At 51.0% G+C, this 26,749-nt stretch overlaps 1 protein-coding gene across 1 annotated transcript in view; it reads right to left on the minus strand.

The window, feature by feature from the left end:
- The window catches only part of HCN4 (hyperpolarization activated cyclic nucleotide gated potassium channel 4), a 130,401-nt gene that overhangs the window by 20,237 nt on the left and 83,415 nt on the right, over positions 1–26,749 (minus strand). Inside the window, exons 4-6 of the mRNA XM_054388008.1 lie at positions 21,233–21,451; positions 3,176–3,322; positions 890–1,130 (exon numbers count right to left, since the gene is read on the minus strand). Coding sequence (XP_054243983.1) covers positions 890–1,130; positions 3,176–3,322; positions 21,233–21,451 — 607 coding nt within the window. The remainder of the gene's footprint in view (positions 1–889; positions 1,131–3,175; positions 3,323–21,232; positions 21,452–26,749) is intronic.

Genomic DNA, 26,749 nt, shown 5'->3' on the forward strand with positions numbered 1-26,749 from the left:
CAGTTCTCAGCTTCACAGATCTGTCACTTTGCTTGGAGCAAAAATTAAATGAACCCACAAGAACCAAGTTCCTCCTCTTCCATTTTGTTGTTATTAGCTAGCCTCCCACTAGGCCCAAAAGCCTCACATTGTACCATTTACTATGTGGGAAGGTGTAAGACAGGTGTGATGAAGAAAAAAGGAGGGTGGAAGAGGAGCTGCACCAAGAGAAGCATAGCCAGCAGATCAGGGAGGTGATTCTCTCCCTCTGCTCCACTCTGCTGAGACCACACCTGGAGTACTGTGTCCAGTTCTGGAGCCCCTAGTACAGGAAAGATCTGGAGGTGCTGGAACGTGTCCAGAGAAGGGCTGGAGCTCCTCTGCTACGAGGACAGACTGAGAGAGTTGGGGCTGTTCAGTCTGGAGAAGAGAAGGCTCCCATGAGACCTTCTTGTGGCCTTCCAGTATCTGAAGGGGGCTATAAGAAATCTGGGGAGGGATTTTTAGGGTGTCAGGTAGTGATAGGACTGGGGGGAATGGAGCAAAACTAGAAATGGGTAGATTCAGACTGGATGTTAGGAAGAAGTTCTTCCCCATGAGGGTGGTGAGACACTGGAACAGGCTGCCCAGGGAGGTTGTGGATGCCCCTGGCCTGGAGGTATTTAAGGCCACATTGAATGAGGCCTTGAGCAACTAAGTCTAGTAGAAGGTGTCCCTGCCTATGGCAGGGGGGTTGGAACTAGATGATCCTTGAGGTCCTTTCCAAGCCTGACAATTCTCTGATTCTATGAGCTGTTTGGAGTATCATCAGTTCCATGTGCTGCCACCCCTGTGTGTCCAGGAGAAGTTAGGGAACATCTGAGCCATCCGGGTGGGCATTGCTGCATGGGGGTGATCGGCTACCACATACCTCCAAAGTAGGAGCCATCTGCCAGCTTGGTCTCCTTGTTGCCTTTGGTGAGGACACTCACCACCCCATGCTGGATGAAGTACATCTTCTTGCCAATGGTGCCCTCCCGGATGATGTAATCCCCTGGCTGAAATACCTCGAACCGCAGCTTGGTCAGCATGGAGGTCACAAAGTTGGGATCTGCGTTGGCAAAGAGGGGCATGGAGGCAACCAGCTTCCTGCAGTTGAAGTTTATAATTTCCTGGCCATGGTGTGATGCAAAAGAGAGACAGAGAGAGGAGGAGTGGGGAGAAAAGATGGGACAGGGAACAGAAAAGACACATAGAAATGTTTAGTTGCCATCTAATGACCTGTGAAGATCCCCAACTTGACCTGTCCATTAATAACTGGGGAAAAACCAAACCCAAAATGCTGGTCCCTTAGCCTGGCTGCCCCAGTGCAGGCTGGACTGGGCCCTGGAAGCTCAGAGCATGCACAAGTGACATGACAGCTTGACACCATGCTTCACTGCTTTCATTCCTGCACTGTCTCTGTGAGCAGCGACAACCCCTCCCAGCTTCCCCAGCACACAGCTCCCCTCTTCCTGCAGCAAAGCCTGGGCTGGAAGGGGTGCACAGCACTGGGGAGATGTGGTATGAAAAAGCCCAGGGCTCCTCTCTGGGAAGATGTTCTAACTCACCTTGGCAGCCCTATGTTCTCTGATGCCCTTGTTTGTCAATGACATAGATATTAAACAGCACAAATATGCCAAGGCACTCAGAGAAAGAATTATCCTGGGCAGATGGGGACAGTGGCAAGCAAGACAAGGGAGAAGTGCCCACCACTCACTGGGGCATGTGCTGGGTCATCCACCTCAGATGAAGAAAACCCAGCTCAGCTGTTCAGCTGTCATCCAGGAGACATGGTGTGTGCCTCCCCCTGTGGTGTGGTGCCACTCAGAGGCTATGACAGCACTTCCCACTGCACAGGAGCTGCTCTGTGCCATGTCAGCTCAGCCCCAGAAAGTGGCAGAAAGTGACACTGAGAAAATCACCTCCCCAGCCAAGTTGGGAAGGAGCATCTGGATGACTGGAGCAGCATCTGGATGACTGGGGGGCTGGGGAAGCATCTCCCTCCTCCTCACTGGGGTTCTTTTCAGGGTTGCCCTTTGAGATTTTGGCAGAACTAGTTTTAAAATATGGCTGCTAGATCCTCAGCTCTTCTCCCTGCTATGGAGGTACATTGCTGGGGGGGGAGGACGACAGAAGGAAGACCACTTCTGGTGGTCAGGGGTAGCACACTGGAGGCCTGTCCTAGGGAGAACCTGCATTCCTGGGCTCCAGCTAGAGAAGGCAGGTTTCTGTTAAGACTCCTCTGAAGCACAGGCCCTGCTGGAAGGCTTCTCCTTCCTTGGACTCTACATGATGTTACAGCTGATAGATGGGGCACAGATGCCAGCAGCACATTACACAGAGGAGAGACAGCACATGGGGGGCACGAGGTGGGAGCTTACTGAGACCTTGTACGAGCCATGTTTGTTTGGGGAAAGGGAGGATCGTGCACAAGTGTGAGGTAACAGCAAGGTGTGGTCTCCTGCAGACTCCTTGGGAGAGGAGATGACATTGCCATGGCCTCAGAAGGTGCCAAGATGTATCTAGTCACAAGCTGAGTGACAGGGCCAGCATATTGCAGCCTTCATTGCCTTGTGTCAGACATCACTCATGCTACAGCAACTAACAGACCTGAGTCCTGGCTTTCTCCTTCCATGACCAAGGCAAGGCAATACCAGACACACACCAGTGGCTAGGACAGTTGGTCCCTCTGAATGAAACTGGCTCCAACAGAGACACAGCCAAGCTGTGGGCTATGTTCTTCTTGGACCATGTCTCCAACAGAGACACAGTCAAGCTGTGGACCGTGTTCTTCTTGGCCATATCTCCAACAGAGACAGTCAAGCTGTGAACCATGCTCTTCTTGGCCATGTCTCCATCAGAGACACGGTCAAGCTGTGAACCATGTTCTTCTTGGCCATGTCTCCATCAGAGACACAGTCAAGCTGTGGACCATGTTCTTCTTGGCCTTATTCTCCCAGGAAGGTAGGCCCAGCACAGGAACAGGTCCAGCCCCAAGCAAAATGAGGCCTGCCTGGCTGCTCAGACACATGGATGTGCTGCCTTTGCTGGGCCTGCCACCAGAGCCAGTGCTAGTGGGAAAGCTGCCCCTGCACCCCTCCCCTCAGACCACGGTGGGACTGGACACCACACCCTGGGCAAAGATGGCACTGCCTTCTGGGTGTGCCCTGCTTACCTCTCGGAGGGGCTCGCTCAGCTCTCCCAGGATGCTCTCCTCATCAAACATCTTGCCCTGGTAGCGGTGCTCGTAGTAGTCATGGATGCGCTGGCGCATGTCGGCGGGGAGCTTGTGGAAGGACATGTACTGCTCCACTTGCTTGTACTGCACAGGGGACACAGCCAGAGGGGCAGTTAGCAGCACGTGCAACCAGTGGCACCCACTCACGGCCAAGCATGTGCTACACCATACCCACACCTGCTTCCTTCAGGGCAAGCCAGGCCCAGTCAGTTAAAGCAGTCAGAGAACGACGCCTGAACTCGGGAGAAGTTCGCAGACATCTGTGTTGTATTCCTGTTACAGTTTGAAGGGGGAACTTTAGCCTAGTCCCTGACTGCAAAGACTGAAAGTAAAACAAATTACACCATTGGATACAAAAGAAAAATAATGAGAAGGTCTATAGAATTCCTTGGCTTGTTCATGGGGATATAGAGAAGAGGCATGAACAATTTTCTCTCTTTTCTTCTTCTGTCACTTCTGCTTGCAACTTTCTTCTCTCTCTTCTCTGTGACCTTGCCAGGGGTTCTCTGTTTTGACTACTATGTGAGGTAATGGGAAGGAGGGAGGGAGGGAGGGAGGAGGTGAATGGGTCCAGGGGAATCTGAGGAGTTTCTGTGCTGTTTGTAAATTGTAAATTGTAAATGACTGGGGGCTGGAGCACCTCTGTTACGGGGACAGGCAGAGGGAGCTGGGGTGGTTCAGCCTGGAGAAGAGAAGGCTCCAGGGAGATCTAATAACAACCTTCCAGAACCTTAACAGAGCCTACAAGAAGGATGGAGAGAGACTGGTTACAAAGGCCTGCAGTGATAGAATGAGGGGCAATGGCTTTGAATTAGAGGAGAGAAGATTTAGATTGGATGTTAGGAAAAAGTTCTTTACCACAAAGGTGGTGGAACACTGGAATAGGTTGCCCAGGGAGGTAGTTGAAGCCCCATCCCTGAAGATATTGAAGGTGAGGCTCAATAGGGCTTTGGGTGATCTGATCTGGTTGAGGATGCCCCTGCTGACTGAGGAGGCTATTGGATTAAATGACCTTTGGAGGTCCCTTCCAACCCAACCCATTCTACAAATATATCTATGTTGTACATATATTGTATATTTTGTGCATATTCATTGCATTTCGTATTTCTAGAGTTTAGTTTGCTTGTAAACAGAGCTTCATTTGCTTCCATCCCAAACTGAGCTGGTCTGGCAACTTTATTTTGGAGGGGGGGTAGTTCCCCAAATTAGTTGGGAGGTAATTTCAACCCCCCACAATTCCCCAAATGGCTGCTCCACTTTCTAACCTTTAAACTGCACCTCAGCCAGTCACACTGTGGAGACAACTCCTCACCCCCTGGTGCTGAGCAGCCCAGGAGGGCCTGCTCTTCCCTACACACGCAGCAAAAACAGGGAGCAGAGGTGAGTGCAAAGTGCTCAGCTGGGAATTTCCTCTCAGCAGATATGGCTGAGGGAAGACTGCCCAAAGCCTGTACAGAATGACAGCTAGGAAAGCACCATGTGCCCTCCACAGCAGGAACCAGCTGTGCCAGGGGCTAGAGAGAGCAGCAGAGCACAGCTCTGCCTGGGATGTCCATAGCCAAAGTGACCCAACAGAAATCTGAGTTATCTGGCTGAAGCTGCAGTTCCTGTGGCCTCCTTTTCATCTCCTGTGTTCTTGTCTGCCCTGTTATGATGACACCTTTGCTTTCCCTGCACAGGTCCCAGCTCTCCTCACCTTTTCTGGGTCTCTCTTGCCCTGTACCCTTGTGCCATCTAAGCCATCCAGGTTTGTACCTAATGATTTGCACTTCCATCGTCTCACTTAGAGGGGAATGCAAGGGCACACTCTGACTGATGGTGGAGCAGGAGTTGGGGCTGAGTGGTGCTTTCTATGAATAAATGACACTTCCTCAAGGGCACAGAGCTGCCAGTGGCTTCACTTGCTCTGAAGGTGCTGCAGGGACAAAGTGTGTGCACTGCAGTGGCCATGCCTTCCCATTCCCACTGGCACACAGCACAGAATACAACCCTGGTACTAAACAGTGCTGACAAAAGCACTGTGCTCCCCCTTTGCCACCCTTCTTTCCCCTCATCACCCCCATAAATCTGTCCCTGAATGTCCCTTTACTGCTGCTTGTGCTGAAAAGCCTAATTACCAAACTTCTGCTCATTACAGACCTCCCCTGCACACACCACTGTCACTCTGCTCTCAGTACAGTCTGTGCTGGCACTGCCTTGCATGCTAACAACTTGATCTGCATCAGAGAGGAGAAGGAATTACTTTAAGAAGCCAAGGTGGCAGAGGGGACACTCGGGGTTTCCTGGCATTTCCAGAGCTTTTTTGTCTGTGGCTAGCAGAAGAGGAGCTGGCTGTAAATATTCATGATCCCTACAGCATGATCAAAGTCAAGCAAGTCACCACCTCCCCACAGGGAGCTGGGCAGACAATTGGCAGTGAGAGCTGCACTTTGTGGTTTGGGCTGCTGAGGTTGTGGAGAGACCAGCAGGATGCAGAGCTGGGTGTTGCACAGAGCCTGCAGCTCAGGAACCAGGAGATAAAGGCAACAGAAAGCAGAATCTCACTGGTCTCAGCCCCTCAAGAATTTTGCAGGTTTGCTCTGAAATGAAGCAAGTTTAAAGGGTTGGCTCAGATGTCTGAACAGAGAATCACAAATCATGTCAGTTGGAAAAGACCTCCACGATCATTGAGTCAAATGGTCAACCCAACACCCCCATGGCCATCAAACCATGGCCACAAGTGCCATGGCCACACCTTTCTTGAAAACGTGGTGACTCCACCACCTCTCTGGGCAAACTATTTCAATGCCATTAACTGACTCTGCTCCTGTGAGTTTACTGCTGCTGGAGATGCACTGAGACATCTGTGGGACCTGTGAACCTGGGCATAGGACACACAGGACACTGCAGAATCACAGAATGGTAGTGGTTGGAAGGGACCTCTGAAGATCATCAAGTCTAACCTCACTGCTAGAGCAGGATCACCTAGAGCAAAATCACACAGGAGTACATCCACACAGTCTCTCTGGGCAGCCTAATCCAGGGCTCTGCCACCCTCAAAGTGAATTTTTTCCTTAGGTTTGTATGGAACCTCCTGTGCTCTAGTTTGTGTCCCATTGCCCCTTGTCCTGTCACGGGGCACCACTAAGAAGAGTCTGGCTCCATCCTCCTGACTCTCCCTTTAGATAGTTATAAGCATTTAATGAGATCCCCTCAGGGGCTGCTCTTCTCCAGGTTCAACAGCCCCAGGGCTCTCAGCCTTTCCTCCTCACAGAGATGCTCCAGGGCACTCAGCATCTTAGTGGCTCTCTGCTGGACTCTGTCCTGTAGTTCCCTGTCTCTTTTGAACTGGGGAGCACAAAACTGGATGCAGTACTCCAGATGAGGCTTCACTAGGTCAGAGAAGAGAGAGAGAAGAACCTCCCTTGCCCTGCTGGCCACTGTCTTCACGCATCCCAGGATGTCAGTGGCTGCCTTGGCTGCAAGGGCACATTGCTGGCTCATGGTGAGCCTCTTGTCCACCAGCACTCCCAGGTCCTTTCCCCCAGAGCTGCTCCTTCATTCACTATGGAAAGGGAAATCATTAGGCACTAGCTTTTTTGCTGAGTCAGGTTCCTTAGCTCTACCCTCACCCCTCAAGCAGTTCTTGTTTGAATGAATAAATGACCTCAGCCTGTGCTCTCCATTTTGGCCCAGGGTCTTGACTGGGCCCATTAACCAGTGTGACAAGATGCCTCTCAGCACCTGCTGCCAGCCACCTGCCTGCTGCTCCTCTTCTCTCCACCACAAGCACTCACTATCAATCTTCAACTGACCTTTACATCTCAGGAAAAACATCCCCAGCTTCTCAATTTTGCAGGCTGGACAGAGCAACCCAGACTCTGCTTATTCACTGCTGCACATGGATTTATTGCTTTGTAACAAAGAGCAATAAATTACTGCTCTGCAAAGTCCCCAGGGCTTGTCAGGTTCTCCTACAATCACTGTCCCTAGACAAGGCTCAGAGTGAAAAAACAGGACAAATCTACTTCTGCAGAGAAAGAAAGGTTCTGCTTCCCATTACTAATGAAAACCAAGCTTACGAAAGAAAACTGTAAAGGAAGGAGCCCTGAGTCTCTGCTGTGATTAGCAGGAGGCACACATCTTGGCTGGCCTGTCGCTGCCTCTGCTACCTCCTCTCGCTCATTGCCAGCTGGAGAGTTTTGTGGGCTCTTCACAGAGTCATAGAAACATTCAGGTTGGAAAAGACCCTTGGGATCACCAAGTCCAACCTAGAACCCTACTCTACAAGGTCCACCCCTAAGCTATAGCCTCAAGCACCTTTAAATGAACTTTAAACACCTCCAGGGTTGGTGACTCCACCACCTCCCTGGGCAGCCTCTTCCAATCCCTGACAACTCTTACTGTGAACAAATTCTTCCTACTGTCCAGTCTAAACCTACCCTCGTGCAGCTTGAGGCTGTTCCCTCTTGTTCTATCACTAATTCCCTGTGAGAAGAGACCAGCACCAACCTCTCCACAACCTCCTTTCAGGGAGTTGTAGACAGCAATGAGGTCTCCCCTCAGCCTCCTCTTTTCCAAACTAACCATCCCCAGCTCCTTCAGTTGCTCTTTCTCAGATTTATTCTCCAGACCCTTCCCAGCTTCCTTGCCCTCCTCTGCCCTGGCTCCAGCACCTCCACATCTCTCTTGTATTGAGGTGCCCAAACTGAACACAACAGTCAAGGTATGGCCTCACCAGAGCTGAATACCAGGGGACAATCCCCTCCCTGCTCCTGCTGGACACAGCATTGCTGATCCCAGCCAGGCTGCCTTTGGCTCTCTTGACCACCTGGGCACACTGCTGGCTCCTATTCAGCTGCTTGTCCATTAGAACCTCCAGGTCCCTTTCTGCTCTCCCTTGCACAGAGATGGCATTTGCAGAGGTGCTCCACAATGAAAGCATCAACCACTTCTCTCTGATAACTTGAAGATTCAGGTCAGCTTTTCCCCCTTGCCTCGGAGCTGCTCAGCCATTCTTGCAGTATCAAGCATCAGATGTGACTTAGCCAAAAGGCCTCTGCAAAAATCCAGGAGGGAAAGCCTTTCAAAGTGCAGTGGGATGTATATAGCTCTTCTCAGCTCTAAGCTCTGAATCAGGCCACTCCTGAGGTCATCAGCAATAGCCAGTGCTGGGACAGAGCAAAGGAGGAAGGCTGATTGTGTGGGGAACATCAAGAGCAGAGTGTATGGGGATTGAAGACTTTGCCTGATAATCCCAAACTCACAGGACTGCCTTTTTTAACCAAGGCCCTGATGCTGCAAAGATCACAGAATCATAGAACACCTTAGGCTGGAAGAGACCTTAGAGATCATCTAATCCAACCTCCCTGCCATGGGCAGGGATGCCTCTCAACTAGACCAGGTTACTCAAGGCCCCATCCAACCTGGCCTTGAACCTTGTGAGAAGAGCCTGAGCGAGTTGAGGGCTCTTTAGCTTGAAGAGGAGGAGCCTGAGGGGTGACCTCATTCATCTTGATAAAGATGTGCAGGGAGAGTGCCCAGAGGCTGGAGCCAGGTTCTGCTGGGTGATGCCCAATGACAGCACAAGGGGCAATGGGGGAAGTTGAGGCATAGGAAGTTCCATAGAAACAGGAGGAAAAAACTTTTCCCTGTGAGAGTGACAGGGATGTGCTGGAGAGAGTCCAAGGGAGGGCTTCAAGGATGCAGAAGGGATTGGAGCACTGCCTGGTGAGGAGAGGCTGAGAGCCCTGGGGGTGGTTAGTCTGGAGAGGAGAAGACTGAGAGGGGATTTAATCAATGTTTATAAATATCTGAGGACTGGGGGTCAAGAGGGAGGGGACAGCCTCTGCTCACTTGCACCCTGTGATAGGACAAGGGGTAATGGATATAAACTCCAGCACAGGAGGTTCCACCTCAACATGAGGAGGAACTGTGAGGGTCACAGAGCTCTGGCACAGGCTGCCCAGGGGGGCTGTGGAGTCTCTCTCTCTGGAGATACTCAAGACCCACCTGGATGTGTTCCTGTGTGACCTGCCCTAGGTGATCCTGCTCTGGCAGGGGGGGTTGGACTGGATGAGCTCCCGAGGTCCCTTCCACCCCTAACATTCTATGATTCTGTGATCTCCAGGGAGGAGGCATCCACAACCTCTCTGGACAATCCATTCCAGAGTCTTGCCATTCTCATAGAGAAGAATTTCTTCCTGAGATCTGGCACTCTCTAAAGCCACTTCAAGTCCTCTTGAGCTGGCACCCTTTGAGTGCCTTTGAGATGTGGCCAGGCCTAACCCAGCAGTCCCCTTTTGCCACCTTTCTCCCTGGTGCTTGTCTCTTGAGCCTTCTCCTCATCTCCATGTCCTCAGCCTGACCTGTGCTCAGAGAAAGGCACAGAGATTAGCAGTCTCTCTGAGTTCAACTGAAAAGGCTCATTTAGGAATTATTTAAATCCCTTTGAAGACAATCGAGCCCAATTAAATCCTAACTCATTTTCTTAAGTCTGTTTTTCCTCAATAAGCCCTTGAAGAAGGTATTAATATATCAAAATGAAACCATTTAGCTGAGTATTTTTACTTCTATAACTGACCACTTTCCCTACTTTTCTCACCAGTTCCCTCCCCTTCTACCAAAGCTCAGATCACTCAAAGTCCAAAGGGAACTAAATATTTTTAACTCTTTCCACATCATCTGTCTCTCTCAGGAATCCTTCTCCCTCTGACAGTAAGAAATCACTGGCTGGAAAGGTTCAGTGATTTCCTTGCCTTTCTTCTGTATATAGAAAAGTTCCTGGCATCCAAAAAGAGCTGCTCCCATCCCAGTCCTGGCACTGACCTCTCTTTGAGGAACAGAATCCCAGAATCCCAGCATGCCAGGGGTTGGAGAAGACCTCTGGGGATCATCCATTTCAACCCCCCTGCTAAGGCAGGGTCACCCACAGCAGCTTGCCCATCATCACAATGTCCAGGTGGGTTTGGAATCTCTCCACAGAAGGAGACTCCACAACCTCTCTGGGCAGCCTGCTCCAGGGCTCCAGCACCCTCACACCAGAGAAGTTAGGTGGAATCTCCTGGGTTCCATTGCCCCTTGTCCTGTCACTGGGCACCACTGAGAAGAGTCTGGCCCCAGCCTCTTGCCCCCCACCCCTTTAGGTCTTGCTGAGCATTGATCAGATCCCCTCTGGGAGAGCTCCCAGGGGTCTCAGCCTTTCCTCCTCACAGAGATGTCTCCAGTCCCCTCAGCACCTTTGTAGCCCTCTTCTTTTGGTACACACAGATCACTCAGGTGGATTAGTGCTTCACAGGGGTATAGATCACACACACTGGAAAAGGCTCACTGGATGGGTTTTCTTCTCTGGAGACTTTCCAGTCCCATCTGGATGTGCTCCTGTGTGACCTGTGCTGGATTCTATGGTCCTGCTCTGGCAGGGGGGTTGGACTTGATGATCTTTGGAGGTCCCTTTCAACCCCTAACACCCTGTGAGCCTGTGACTCAATGCTCTTGAAGGTCTTTTCCAAGCTAAACCATTCTATGATTCTCTGTCTGGGTTCTGAGTGCTTCCATGGCACTAAGCTCAAGGTGCTACAGGAAGATGACTTTGAAGTGTTGCATGTCACATGCTGCAGCATGCAAATGTGGAAAGCTTTTACTGCAGTGAGACCTTCAGAAACTATCTTGCCTAGACTCAGGCTTTTTATCTCTTGATGTGTTCCAAAAACCACAGGCAGCAGCAGAAAATTCCTGGAGCTTTTTTTTTTCCCTGCCCACTTTCCACACAACACTCACTGTGTTGAGGATGGCTGCAATGATCAGCTGCTGTGGCTGCTTCCCCTTGCAGTTAATCAGAAGCTATTCAGGGGAGGCCTCTGCTTCAGACAGCCTCATTTCCTAGCTGTGAGATGGCAACAGACTGAGTAGGGTCAATGATGAGCCTGATGAAATAGTTGTTTACTTCCATGCATTGGCTGTGTTCCTGCAGCAGCCGCAGCACAAGCCAGGGAACCCCAGCACAGGGGATGGTGCTGCTGGCACACAGCTCTGAGTTTGCAGTCACACCCCCAGAGCACAGGGCCTGCCTTTACTGCAAGCAATGGAAATACCTACTAACTTCAGGGGTCCAGGGAGAGCAGATCATGGAATTACAGAATCATAGAATCATTTAGGTTGGAAACAGAGCTTTAAGATCATTGAGTCCAGCCATTAACCAATACTACCAAGTCAGCTGCTAAACCATGGCCCTCACCACCACATCTACACAGCTTTTAAACCCCTTCAGGAGTGATGATTCCACCACATCCCTGGGCAGCCTGTTCCAGTGTTTGAGAAGCCTTTCAGGGGAAAAAAAACTCCCTTGTGTCCAACTTAAACCTCCCCCAGGACAACCTGAGGCTGTTTGCTCTCATCCTGTCACTTGCTACCAGGGAGAGGAGACCAACCCCCACCTCACTCCAGCCTCCTTGCAGGAAGTTGTAGAGAGCAATGAGGTCTCCTCTCAGCCTCCCTTTCTCCAGGCTAAACAACTCCAGTTCCCTAAGCTGCTCCTCACCAGCCCTGTTCTGCAGACCCTTCAGCAGCTTCGTTGCCCATCTCTGGACCTGCTCCAACATCTCAGCATCCTTGTAGTGAGAAGCCTAAAACTGAACCCAGTACTCCAGGTGTGGCCTCACCAGTGCTGAGTACAGGGGGACAATCACTGCCCTACTCCTGCTGGCCACACCACTGCTGATCCAGGCCAGGATGTTGGTGGCCACTTGGGCACACTGCTGGCTCATATCCAGGTGGTGGCCAACACCCTCAGGTCCTTTTCTACCACTTTCCAGCCACTCTTCCTCAAGCCTGCAGAGTTCATGGTGGTGTTGTAACCCAAGTTCAGGGCCCAGCACTTGGCTTTGCTGAACCTTATTCCACTGGCCTTGAGCCACTGATGACAAAACTGGCTTCAGCCCATTGAGCCAAGATCCAAGAACTCTGGGACAAACCTTCGCTGTGAACAATGCCCCATTTATCTGCTCCTACAGCTGCTTCAGAGAAGGGCCATGAGAATGAGCAGAGGGCTGGAGCACCTATTCTATGAAGACAGTCTGAGAGAGTTGGGGCTGTTCAGTCTGGAGAAGAGAAGGCTCCCAGGAGACCTTTTTGTGGCCTTCCAGTATCTGAAGTGGACTACAAGAAAGCTGGGGAGGGACTTTTGAGGGTGTCAGGGAGTGACAGGACTGGGGGGAATGGAGCAAAACTAGAAGTGGGGAGATTCAGATTGGATGTTAGGAAGAAATTCTTCCCCATGAGGGTGGTGAGAGACTGGCAGAGGTTGCCCAGGGAGGTGGTGGAAGCCTCATGCCTGGAGGTTTTTGCAGCCAGGCTGGACGTGGCTGTGAGCAACCTGCTGTGGTGTGAGGTGTCCCTGGCCATGGCAGGGGGGTTGGAACTGGCTGAGCCTGGAGGTCCCTTCCAACCCTGACAATTCTATGATTCAGCCTTCAGGTGTAATCCAAGGGCATCACAGGAAGGTTGTGCAACGAAGAATGCCAGGTGTGCAAACCTGTACCTCACAGCTACAGACACAGCTTGTTTTCCATGACTAGCTCCAGCCTGGAAGAAGCACCTGAGGAGAATACCTTGTTGGATTTGGGAGGTCACATCCTAGCACAGGGAACTTTTGCTCCTGTAAATGACTCTTTTACTATTCATTAAGCACTGTGAAACTCCTATCACAGGGTAGTTGGGAGATGTCAGGTCATGTCACTGGATCCATGTCTCTGGAGGTGTGATGGGGAAAAGAAATCAATACTGGGTTCATCAGAAGAGCAGAACCAGAGGAACAAGTTCAAACCTGCCACTAGACAAAGGCTGCAGATGGGGCAAAGGGACCAGTGAGCCTGTGCAGCTGGAAATCATCATTGGTGGGAGCAGCCTGGAGCCAGGAGAGAAGGCTCAGCAGAGAGGCTCAGCACCTGGCCTTAGGATGGCTGGATTTACTTATCTACTTTTATTTTTTTTTATTTATGTAGAGCTCAAGTGCCAAAATGAATTTCCAAACTGATAATGAAGTGAAAGCCCTCAGTGGGACACAGAGAACTGCTGAGGCAGGAGCACTCTCCTGCCCATGCCAGCACACGTGGTTGCTCGTGCCTGCAACCAGGCTGCCACCAAGGACAGGACTCTTTGTCTGGCTTCCACTCTCAGCAGTGAGAGGCAAAAATCCCAGCTAGAATCCCAGTATCTCTGCTGTGGCAACCAAGACAACTCCTGAACCTAAATGTGCTGAGAGAATCCCAGAAGAGGGTTGGAAGGCAGCTACAGACACTGGTGACCAATTGTTTTGGGAATGCCACTTCCAATCCTGTGCAGACTGGTCATGAAGATGAAATTTCCCATCTGGCAGCTCTGTGGCAGAGGAGTTGTAGGAATCATGGCAGTTTTTTGCCAGCTCCATGCTCTCCGAGTGTCTGACACTGGTTATCTTCTGGTATCTGTGCTGTGTTGTCCCCAAGGTACCACTGGCTAAGCCAACCCTGGAGCCACATGAATTAATAGAGCTTGGGTACAGGGCTGTGCTTGGGTTAATTAGCTCTGCTTAAAGCAGGGGAGGAGGGGGCGCTAATCAGTGAGGGCACAGTGCCAGGCTAATGTGATTATCCTGCTGCATCCAGGACCCCAGCTAGGATCTCTGCACCCAAGGCCCTGCACATGTTCATTTGGAGGCAGTTCAGAACACCCAACATGCGGCAAAATGCCTTCAAACCACAGGAGAGCTGTGAAGGGTCAGATTGAGGGCTCCCCTCACCTGCTGGGGTGTCTCTGACAGTTTTGGGTCCTTCAAGGAAGAGAAGAAAGAACCAAAGAGGCATTCAGCACTCCAGGTCCTGGCCATCCCCTCCCTGACGAAAGCAGATGAGGGGTGCCATTGCCAGGGCTTCTGGCTGCACCTTAGCCACTCCATCATCACACCTGGAAGAGTTTCCTTACATCAGTTTGTCTAAATATTCCAAGGCAAACCAAACTCTGGAACTCAGCAGCACCCTGTAGCTGTGAGTTTAATGATTGGACACAATGATCTCAACACAAGACAGACATGGAACTGCTGGAGCAGCTCCAGAGGAGGCCACCAAGATGATCAGAGGGCTGGAGCACCTCTGCTATGAAGACAGGCTGAGAGAGTTGGGGCTGATCAGCCTGGAAAAGAAAAGGCTCCAGGGAGACCTTAGAGCTTCATTTCAATGTCTGAAGGGGACCTACAGGAAGGCTGTTCAGAAGGGCCTGTGGTGACAGGATGAGGGACAATGGTTTGAAACTGGAGCAGGGGAGATTTAGGCTGAACATCAGGAAGAAGTTCTGCACAATGAGAGTGGTGAAATACTGCAACAAGCTGCCCAGAGATATAGTAGAATCCCCATTCTTGGAGATATTCAAGGTCAAATTTGATGGGGCCATGAGCAACCTGATCTAATTGGGGATGTCCCTGCTGACTTCAGGGGGGCTGGACAAGGAGAACTTCAAGGGCCCCTTCCAACCAGATGCATTCTGTGATTCTGTGATCTCAAAGGTAATTTCCAATCTAGGCATGTGATTCCATAGCCTCAATCCCCCCAAGCACTCCTTAGACCTGCTGTCTAACAAGATTCTAGGCTGCTGGTCTCCAAGAAAGGGCAAGGACTGCCTAAACCCAGAATACAGACACTCAGCTCTCGTAGTAGCAGGCACAACAGCAGTGCCTCACCTCCCTTTCAACAAATATTGGTTTAACCTCTGCTTGAAGAACAAGAGGCATTAGATAGACTGTTCAGGGGGGAGGAGGAGGAGCAGGGGAATGAATGTGGAGAGCAGAGAGCTTGAGAGAATGCCAGTGGAGAGAGATCTTGAGGAGAGATGAGGCTCTGGAAGGAGAGATTACAGCTTTACTGGGCTCTGCAATGCTGACAGCAGCAGTTCCTACCTCTCATCAGTCATTCTTCCATATGTACCTGAGAAGATAACACAGCAGAGTTGAGCCTCTCTGCAGGATGCCCATCACTGCTTGCACCCTGCTGGGATGGGAGAGCAAAGCCCAGAGTCTCTCTCTGCATTGTTCCAAGGAGCATGGCTGCAGTAAGCAGCACAAGCACCACTCCCCAAAGCCTCAAGGTCACAGAGCCAGCTGGGCAGGAGGAGTGTGGGGGTGTGTGGGGACATGACACCAGTATTAACCCAGCTGATCTTAAGGATGAGAGAAAGGAACTACCAGGGGAGCCTGACAAAACCAGGAAAAGAATGTAAAGATTGGTCTGGTTTACTCATCAACCCAGGCTGGGGGATGAAGGCCTGGAGAGCAGCCCTGAGGCTCATACCCAGCTTTTCACCCCCGGGGTGAAAAGCTGGGTATGAGCTGGCACCGAGCGCTGCCAGCCCAGACCCAACCATGTCCATGGGAAGCAGGAGGAAGAAGAGGATTCTGCCCATTTGCTCCACTCTGCTGAGACTCCACCTGCAGTGCTGGGGTCAGTTCTGGAGTCCTCAGCACAGCACAGCTGTTGGAGAATGTCCAGAGAAGGCCACAAGAATGATGTGAGGGCTGGAAGCCCTCTGCTGAGAGGCCAGGCTAAGAGAGTTGGGGTTGCTCAGCCCAGAGAGACCTCCTGGTGGCCTTCTGGCACTTAAAGGGGCAGATCAGAAAGCCAGGGACAGAAAGCCTGACTTTTAGAAGGGCCTGTTGTGACAGGACAAGGGATGATGGTTTGAACTGATAAAGTGAGATTCAGACTAGATACCAGGAGGAATTCTTTTACCATGATGGAGAGACCCTGTCCCAGGTTGCCCAGAGAGATGGGAGATGCCCCATCCCTGGAAGCATTGCAGGTCAGGTTGTTTGGGGCTCTGAGCAACCTGTTCTTGTTGCAGATGTCCCTGCTGGCTGCAGGGGGTTGGACTAGATGATCTTTAAAGGTCCCTCTCAACCCAATTCTGTGATTCTATGATCTCCTCAGCAGGAATCACTCTTCCTCTCACATGAGCCAGCTGCTGCAGGTTGTGGGATTATTTTGCAGCTAAGGCTTGAGCTGATCCATGAAGAGCTGAAATGGGGCTTATCCCCTCTGCTCTTGCTTACAGACCTTCTCCAGCACCAGCTCTGCCAACCACTGGACACTACACTGAGCTAATTCAAGCCATTAATCTGGCAGAAAACTAGCCCAGAAGAAAGAAATCAGCTCAGTAAAGGTCTGAGGAGTACAAAAGGTGGTGCACATGGGTGAGATGGTGCAGTTGAGAGCAGTGGCAGGGAGCACTGGGTGAAAATGGGTTTGTGAGGCTTGCCCTCTTCAACTGAAGCTGTCAGATCAAGTACCTGCACAGCATGGCCTGGAGAAAGCTTTCTAGCAGAGTCCTTCAGGATGGACTCGTAGTAATATCCTGTCACGTGGAGGGAGTAGACACTAATCTTGGGTGCAAAAGTACTTGGGAATTAGACACCAGACTGAGGTTAAGAAGGAAGAACCAGCTCCTCTGCCACTGGCTGGGACCATGCACAAGTACTTCAGAGCAAAACACACTCTGCAATGCAAGATGGGACAGACTGGGCCCTTCTAACTTGGCCTCTTGGACTGGGAATAAAGCAGTCACTCCAGAGTGCCAGACCTAAAGAGCTCTTCTGACTCAGAGCTTTTTAAGCGAGGCACAGAGCCAGACTTACATGATGGCTGTGCCACCTCCAGTGCCTGAGCTGGTGTGAGTACTCTCTGCCACATGGGACTCTTCACTTGTACTCAGACACCTCAGCACTAACCTGTCTTATAGAGTGCAGCTTCATTCTCCAAATTTTCCATGCTTCCTACCACCCCACTGGTCCTAGGAAGCAGCCCTGCCCTCTGGAAATCAGCATAGAATGAAGTCAGATGCTGCTGGAGGAGATTTGGACAGGGCAGGGATTAAATGTCTAAATGTTTAGTGAATTCAACCCAGAGTGAGACAAGCCTGATACTGAAGCCAGCAGACAGCACATCTTGGCTTTGATTGCTCTTCTCCAAAGCCCTGTTTGTACAAGGGAAGAACAAGCTGGTTTGGCAGAGATCTAAACAATCTGAAACTTCACCACAAACTCACTGCAGCACATTTACGCAGAATCCCAGCATGCTGGGGGTTGGAAGGGACCTCTGGGGATCATCCAGTCAAACCCCTTGCTTAAAGCAGGGCACCCACAGCAGGCTGCCCAGGATCACAATGTCCAGGTGGGTTTGGAGTCTCTTCAGAAAAGGAGACTCCACAACCTCTCTGGGCAGCCTGCTCCAGGGCTCCAGCACCCTCACACCAAAGAAGTTTCTCCTCTTGTTCAGATGGAACCTCCTGGGTTCCAGTTTCATAGAATCATAGAATCAGCCAGGTTGGAAGAGACCTCCAAGATCCTCCAGTCCAACCTATCCCCCAGCCCTATCCAATCAACCAGACCATGGCACTAAGTGCCCCATCCAGGCTTCTATTGAACATCTCTAGGGACAGCGACTCCACCACCTCCCTTTGCAGCCCATTCCAATGGGCAATCACCCTCTCTGTGAAGAACTTCCTCCTAATATCCAGCCTATACCCCCCCGACACAAAATTGCCCTTTGTCCTGTCACTGGGGATCACTGAGAAGAGTCTGGCCCCAGCCTCTTGCCCCCCACCCTTTAGCTCTTCCTGAGCATTCCTGTGCTCTTCTGCAGGCTCAACAGCTCCAGGGCTCTCAGCCTTTCCTCCTCACAGGGATCCTCCAGGCCCCTCAGCATCCTTGTGACCCTCTCCTAGACTCTCTCCAGCAGTTCCCTGTCTTTCCTGAACTGGGGAGCCCAGAACTGGACACAATGCACAACACAGACACTGGTCTGACTAGGGCAGAGTAGAGGGAGAAAAGGACCCCCCCTTGACCTGCTGACCACACTCATCCTCATGCACTTTGGGAGACCAGTGGCCTTCTTTCCACAAGGGCACAGTACTAGCTCCTGGTGAACTTGCTCTTACCAGCTGCAGCCTTCCCTCCTATTCCTGTGTTACTTCTGCTATTCCTCTCCCTCCCCACCACCTCCCTTTTCTTTGGCTACTCCCAGCACAGCTGCTAGGGTCTCTGCAGGCTGAGGCTCTGCTGAGGCATGAGGCAGAGCCATGTGTGTGCAGCCCTGAGCTGTACTCAGCACAGGTCTCTAAACTGCTGCCTGCTTCCAGCAATCGACCTCCAAACTTGTTGAGATTCTTTGCTTCTGCTACGCTCCAGCAGCCACGCTGTCCCACAGGGACTGAACTAAATTGAGTTGCAGGGCTGCAAATCACCAAGCAGCCTCATTTTAATCATGTCCATTCAAAGTGCTAAGGAATGCAGAAAGTAAATACATATTTGTTTTTAAGCCATCATTTGTCCCATTTGCAAGAGGAAAAATTAACGGACCCAGTCCCTGAGGCTTTAATCTTAGGAGGGTAGCCTGGGAGATGAACCTGCTCTAACCCCCAAGTGCATCCTTTGTTAAATCCTCTACCCACTGCTCTTGTCACAAAGCTTCTCCTCTGGATCTCTTAAGCCTCTCGCTCACATCTCCACATTCTAACAAGGCTTTAACAGGTCACACTTCTTCCATCACCCCTGCTGCAGTCCCTCCTGGCTTACTGGCGACTGATTTCCCTCGGCACTGACTGGAGTCACACTGCCAGGGTCGAGTTCTGCCCTTGTCTTCAGACCTGACTTGAGATAAATCCCCCAGTGCCCAGTTCTGCAGGTGCAGAATTGGCTGTGGCTCACTTGGACCAGGTGGTTGGATTTGCAAATCAGTCCTTGACTTCTATGCTACTTCAAACACATTTGAATAAACACTCTGCATGCACAGATTTGATCAGCTTGCACTCCTAGTGCTGCAGTGTCCTTCTCTCTGGCATGCCTTGCTCTTGAGTAGAATTAGTCCAGCCAGCCTGGAACACAGTAGCAAAGCTCTGTGCAAAGCCCCAGTTGGATCCCAGTCCTCCACACGTCTTCTCCTGGGCTTTTCCCCTCTTTTAGTTGTAGCTGTGGTTTGAGATCTTTCTTATCCTCAGATCATGGTTCAGCCTCTTGTCTTCTTTGCTTTCACTCTGCCCTACTCTAGTTCTGTGGCTCTGTGTTGTAATCCCCATGTCTCAAACCCGTTCCTAAGGCATCTAGCAAATCCTTTCTTCCACCTCCTCCCTCAACTTCAAATCCACCTAGTCTGTGCCTGCCAGTCATAATTTACCCATTTGAACAAGGGCTACCCTTGCACCTAGACCAAGTTAGCAGCTGGCAAGGTCAGAATAGGGCTGGCAACTAATCCCCTCGTCTTAGTCTTTAGACCAAATGTATCCATAAGACCTTGACCATAACACCTCCTTGCCTATGGCATCCTCAGCCCTACTAATTGAGGGCTTTTGCTGATGCCTGTCAGCACAATCTGCTGGCTGTCTTTGTGGTGAAGTCCCTCCCTCAGTTTGGAGCCACCCAAGCCCTTGCTCTTAGTCGAACACAGCCACCCTTCAGTTAGCTTTCCTGTCTTGTGGAGGTGCAGGCCAGCTGCTTCAACCAGAATTTGAAAGCAAATGTTTTGCCTGTCTGTGTCGTGGAGGTGCAGGTATCATTGCACCAGCAGCTCCTTTGCTTTTGACAGCAAAAAGTCATTGTGCAGGCAGGAAGGTGCTGAAGGCACGGAAAGAGGGAAGCAATTGAGGCAGTTCCATGATTATCCCTCATCAGCTGGATCATGGTGCCTGACCCTGTTTGCCCCTTGCCATCTTATACATTCACAGCATCTCCTCAAACCCACCACCAGCAGTTACTGCAGTGGTAACCTGATCAGTGGTGACATTTCTGTCCGTGCCCTACATTACGCAACTCGACCACTGTGCAATTAATTCAATAGCGACCTGGGGAACCTGTTTGGAGCTCCTGAGCTTTGATTTGTGCTTTGGAGCTTCACTCAGGAGCATTAAAGTGAATAATCCAGATACTTTTAAAGGCAGTGCCTGCTAAACAAAAGCTGCACACTCTGGAACAGTCACTTGGGATTTGAAACAAGAGCTCGGAAAGGAAAAAGTGACACAATTTTAGATCCTGGTGACATTGATAATGTCAGTCTGAAAAGACAGTCAGAGACAACAACAATCACCCACTTGCCCTGCTGTTATTCACCTCATCATAGGATCACAGGATGTTAGGGATTGGAAGGGACCTTCGAAGATCATCAAGTCCAACCCCCCCTGCCAGAGCAGGACCACAGAATCCAGCACAGGTCACACAGGAACACATCCAGATGGGGCTTGAAAGGCTCCAGAGAAGGAGACTCCACAACCTCTCTGGGCAGCCTGACAGGGAAGAAGTTCCTCCTCATGTTGAGCTGGAACCTCCTATGCTGGAGTTTATATCCATTACCCCTTGTCCTATCACAGGGTGCAACTGAGCAGAGGCTGTCCCCTCCCTCTTGACCCCCAGTCCTCAGATATTGATAGACATTGATTAAATCCCCTCTCAGTCTTCTCCTCTCCAGACTAAACAGTCCCAGGGCTCTCAGCCTCTCCTCACCAGGCACTGCTCCAGTCCCTTCTGCATCCTTGGAGCCCTCCCTTGGACTCTCTCCAGCAGATCCCTGTCCCTCTTGAACTGGGGAGCCCAGGACTGGATGCAAGATTCCAGGTGAGGTCTCACCAGGGCAGAGTAGAGGAGGAGGAGAACCTCCCTGGATCTGCTAGACACACTCCTCTGAATGCAGCCCAGGATCCCATTGGCCTTCTTGGCCACAAGGGCACATTGCTGACCCATGGAGAACTTGCTGTCCATCAGGACTCTCAGGTCCTTCTCCACAGGGCTGCTCTCCAGCAGATCACTTCCCAGCCTGTACTGATGCAGTTCATTGCAGATGATCTTGCATCTCTTCCCTCCTGAGCAAACAGATGGGGTACGGATTGCCAAGCGACTGCTGTGCTGACAAAGCCTCCGTGCCTTGGGCCTCTCACAGGGGGTCACTGACAGCCCTGGCCTGGAACCCCCCCGTGGGGCACAGAAGGGTTGCAAAGCCCAGTCCTTACCTTCTCCTGGTACTGGCGCCGTGAGGAGTCCAGGGACTGGATGAGCGCTGTGGCATGGCCAATGAACATGGCATAGCAGGTGGCCCCGACAATCATGCTGAGCATGGTGAGCCACACATCTGACATGCCAACGGGCGCCTGCTGCCCGTAGCCAATGCACAGCATGTGACTCATGGCCTTGAACAGCGCATAGGAGTACTGCTTCCCCCAGGAGTCATTCTAAAGAGACAGAAAGACAGAGCTTTAGCAGGGGCACGAGACATTTCAGGAAAGCACACCCCAAAACCATCACCCCCCACCAAAGCACACGTTTAAAGCATCTCTGCAAGTTAAAGAAGCAATTTGATTCCTGGAATAAAAGAATCCAACTGCAGGCATCTTTGGTCAGGGTTTTTTACAGATTCCATGTAGGCTTTCCAGCAAAACTTTCCAGAAGGGAAGCCAGGCAGCCTGCCACGCTGGTAACCCTGGGACAAACTGAGATGATGCATTGGGGCATTTTCAGAATGACCCACGTGTGTGAGAAGGATCCGAGGCAAATGATTACTCCACTGGGACATGGAATTTCAACAGAGAACTGCTGAAAGAGAGCCTGAGCGAGGCTGCCAGCAGCAAGATGGAGAAAATCACTCCCCAGCAATTTAGGAAATGGTCAGGATCTCTGGTCATTACCTGAAGAGATGGGAATGGCAGAAAATTAAGATGATAATGTCCAGACAGCAAGTTCCTCTCAGTGTAAAACTGGTGGTTTGGGTTGTGCTTTTTGGCTTGGTTTTTTTGGGGGGGTTTTTTGGTACGTGTTTTTTGTTTGTTTGTTTGTTTTCAGGGAGCTGAGAAAACTACAAATGGTCTCACTTGAGAGATGCAATAAACCACCACCACCATGACCATGAGGAGCCAGCTGAAGTCAACAGCTCCTTTTGGACACCTTGTGCTCTCCTGCTACAACCAGCACAAGAAGCACCTCAGCAATTACACCATGGGATAGGAAGAAAAAGCACCCAAAGCTTCATGAGTCTTCTGATTAACTAGAGTTCAAGGAACAGCTCAAGGTACATTTAGTGTCCTGTGGGTATTATATGCTAGCAAGTCCTTGCCACAAAAGCTTGTAAAGTAAATGCACTGTCATCACACATTGCTGTTACAAGGTATGTGAAAAAATACCTCTGCTACAGTGACATTCATTGCAGCACAGAACCTCTAGCTCACCACTCTTCTCCCTGTTCCTAGGAAGGTGTTAACATTCTGGATGTAGCTCTGCAGGTACACAGACCCCAGCAACTCTGAAGGTCATTGCACACAGAAGACTTTGTTTGTGGCTTGTCAAATAGGCAAGTGATACTTCGGTCAGCTCATTCGGGGAGATTCAGCAGTCTCAGCACCAGTTACCAGCAATGCTGGGAGCCCTGGAACTTACTGGGCACCTCCTTGGAGGTATCTAATCACAACGGGGTGAATGGCTGATGACCTGTCTGCAAACAGCTCTAATGTCGATGGAAATTTTTCGGTAAGCTTCTAAGTAGGGAAGAGAAGCAAAGCCTGCCGCTGCCGACTGGGAGCTGTGGGGAAGAGCTGGGACCTCTGGAGAGTGTTAATGCTTGCTTAGGAGATAAGCACACGGACAAAGACAGGCGATAGCTTCCCCTGCCCATATCGGGTTACGTTATGCAAGACAGGCCTGATTCACACTGCAACAAGAAGGGCAAAGCAACAGAAGTGACAGCGAAGCGGACACCGAAGGAGCAGAACATTCACAGCCCCAGAAGAGGCTGCTCCTCGCTGGCGCCAGCCCGTCTGGGCTCACCTCCCTAACAAAACGGGGGCCCGCTGGCCTCCTGCACTGGAAAAAGCTGCCCTCGAGTCAACAGAGAGACAAGAGACAATGTGGTCATTGCTGTGCCTACTCCTGGCCGGGCAGTTGGCTTGTCAGTGTGCCAGGAGCTGCAGCCCAAAGGGAAGCAAAGAGAATTCGCACTTTGGTACCTGTACAAGGCAGAGGGAAGGATCCAACCCCGGGGTGCTGCCAGAGGTGTGAGCACCCAAAGGAGTGAATCTGCTTGCTGCTTTGCCTCACCCACACCTGTGCTGTGGTTCCTGGAGTCCTGGCCAAAGAAGTGGTGGGGGGGCCCATTATTCTACCACCCAGGACCCATTTGTGAGCTGTGAAGGCATCCAGCACCTCACACACCTTACACGCTCACTGGTAACATTTCCAGGAGCCACAGTCCCTTTCCCTCAGCCCTGTGGTCACAGGATCACATAGGATCACAGGATCACACAGGATCACAGGATGTTAGGAGTTGAAAGGGGCTTCTGAAGATCATCGAGTCCAACCCCCCTGCCAGAGCAGGACCATAGAATGCAGCACAGGGTGCACAAGAACCCAGCAGTCATGAAGCCCCTGCATTTACAGAATGGGCAATGCTGTAAACTCTATGGCTTTAGCCCACCTTTTGTCCATGCTTCAGCAGGGAAATCGTCATCCTGAGACAACAGGCAGGAGCAGTCACACTTGACTAACCTCTGCCTGAGGTGGTGCCTCACTTGTAAAGGTAGGCAGCACATTCACAGCTCTACTGGGGCAGGGGCAGCAGTGCAGGTGACCTGTCCCATCCCTTCCTGACAAGATGAAATTCCAAAGGGAATTTGGGTAGACAGAATAAGAATAGCTGAGCTGGAATTTGATACATCAGGAAATTGGCTGCCAGGGTCATTAATGGCCATGAATGATCAGAGCCTAAGGGAACCATCTGGGTAGCAGGCAAGTTCAAGTTTAAAAAGATATCCTTCCAGCAAGCTGCTGCTCAGGACTGCTGTTTATGAGGAAACTTGCCAGTATTTTGTAGGAATTAGTCATCCAAAACTACAGCAACTAACAGCAGTGAGCCCCCATGGCCTGCAGAAACACTTCTGGCTCCCTGGAAGCTCTGCACTTGGAAGTCACAACCCCAATTCCCATCAGCAGCATGGCTCCCTGTGAGGACAGCCTGCTTCGTGCCAGCCAGAGTGCTGAGTAACGACAGACTGGGGGCTGGAGGAAAACATGAAGTGTTTTAAAACAAAATAATCCTGAGCAGTGTGGTCTGCTGGGAGAAGGCATTAAGGACTGCTGAAAGAGAGGCACTTTCATGAAGGGGAAACGTTTCAGAGCAATTACCTTTAGGACACAAACCCTGAGCTCTTTTAGCATCTGTAATGAGCTCTGGATCCTCAAGGCAGAGTCTGTGTGATCACTCTTTGCTAGTATGTAGCAGAAGATCTTTGATTTTTAGGCCTGCTCCACACTCCTGTTTTCCAGAGAACAAGTGGGCAGGTCAAGAACTTGAAGCCAGGCTAGCAGGAGTGGTTCCAAATGTAGTGTGGCCACAAGTTCGTTAGCATCACGATGCCTCCCACTGCCACAGCTTGCTCCTGTAAGAGCCATACCCCTACACTCCACGTACCACTACAGCAGTCCCTAGGGTGGGAGGGTTGTGCTACTTCAAATATACTGGAGTGGCTAAAATGGCTCATTAGGGTAGGTAAATGAGGCCTTAAACTGCAGAGAGAAGATGACTCCTCGTTAACCAAACCTCAAAGCCAGCTAAAATGGAGCTCCAGATCTGTGCTTGAATATAGTCAAGAGGGATGTATTCTCAGACACATGCCAGGCACTAAGAGCATCTGCAGAAGGGAGTTTAAATGGCTTTGCTGTGCTTTCTCAGACTGCTTTGTTTTTAACATCCACACTGGCAGCACTTTGGGATTAGTGTCTGGGCTGCAATGCCTCTGCTCAGATCTACCCCTGCTTACTTGGAGCCATGAAACTCTTCAAAGGCAGTTGCTGTGTTCTGCAGTACCTCAGAGAAGCACCCAAAGAAACACTCTGGTATCTCATAGGATGTTCTGGGTTTCAAGTTCATGGGAGTGGACCTGGTGGAACCCTCACTGGAGAAGACTAGAGAGAGAGAAGTAGACACAGACAAGTACTGGCAAATTCTTGGAGCAGGGGCATAGTCCAGCAGCACAATGTTGTATCTGACTTCCACCACTCACATTTCACAGTACCAAGGAGCTGTTTGCAGTGAAAGGACATATTTCAGTCCTGTCAGCTCCCACACTGGTCTCAGCAGGGATCTTATCTGGCCACAGAGTTGTTACTCAGGATTTGCTGCTGCACACTACTTACATCAAGCTGTGAAATAAAGCCTCTGAACATAAACTGCCCCCCCCCTGCACCTACACTGTAATTGGGCCAGGTAGACAAACCTGATCCAGTTTACAGGAAGGGAATAGTGGGATAAGGAATGGAGATGACAGGTCAAACTTCACACTGGACAGAGCCTGCCTGTTCTGGGCTTATTTCCAAGGAGAGCTTTGCATGGCCTTCACCTAACAGAAGAGATATTCCCAGGACTCCTAGTGCACCACTCTTGTCCCAGTCAGCCTTGCCTGGGACCCCGACCCATGCTCCTATTGTTCCTGAAGCCCCGTTTCAGTGCACACCCTTCCTGAGCTAGGTGTATCTGTGCCCAGCCCTGGGCTTTAGCCTTATTTCCAGCCCTGTCCCCGGCCCCATCTCTTACTGCTCCTAATGGGACTCCCTTGGTAGACCCTGGCCATGACTGTCACCTTGTCTCCACTGGAATGGTCAATGGACCCTGTAACACCACTTCTGCTCTGCTCTGCCCACCCTGTTTTGGACTGGTAGGACTGTGCCCTCGTTGGTGGGGACACTGCCTGTGCAGGGGTGCCACTGTGAAGCAGCCCTGCTCTTGCTGCTCCCGGGCAGATTGGATACAGCATGATCAGTTGCAACGGGATCTGCTGGGAGAGGGAAGGATCCCAGAGAAGATCTGTGCAGGATGGCTCTGTCTTCCACAGCACATACTGCATCCATTGGCCTTCCCCCTTTGACCAACCACATGAGAAGAAGGCACTGGGTGATGGGGAGGGGGTTTAAGCTCAGAAGGAAAGCCGCTCTCCTTCTTTTGGCAGAAGGGGAGATGCAGTGTTTCCTGTGCAAGGTCGTTGCATATGACATGGGGATATTTGCCTTCCCTGCAGGGTTTATCAGTTCAGCACAATACCCAAGGGAGCAAGCCACGTGTTTCCAGCAGCTTCAGCTCTCAGCAGAGCTTGGATTTCTCTGATGAGGAGCTGCCAGGCAAGGGACTGGGGGAGCTGCTGCTTGCCCGCACAGATGCCGCTCCATGGCTGACTCACCAGCCTTTCAGTTTTTAATAAAGTGCCCTTTAGGGAAGCTAATGCTGAAGCCCCTGAGATTGGGGCTGAGCAATTAGTACTGAAAACATCCTTCCCTGCCATCACACAGCCAGTTCAGAAAGAAGTTATCAGAGACTTCAATGTAGCATTCAAAGCATCCCTCCTTCTACAGCTGCCAAAGATGAAACACAGTCCATGTCGAAAGCACCAAGACCCAGGGATTTGTCAAGCTCTTGATATGATTTTGGCAACACCAGACCCTTCACAGGTCCCCTGGAAGAGGATCAAACCTTTAGGAAGCAGATAAGAGGT

Source organism: Indicator indicator, chromosome 16 (genome assembly GCF_027791375.1).
Source record: "Indicator indicator isolate 239-I01 chromosome 16, UM_Iind_1.1, whole genome shotgun sequence".
Lineage (NCBI taxonomy): Eukaryota > Metazoa > Chordata > Aves > Piciformes > Indicatoridae > Indicator > Indicator indicator.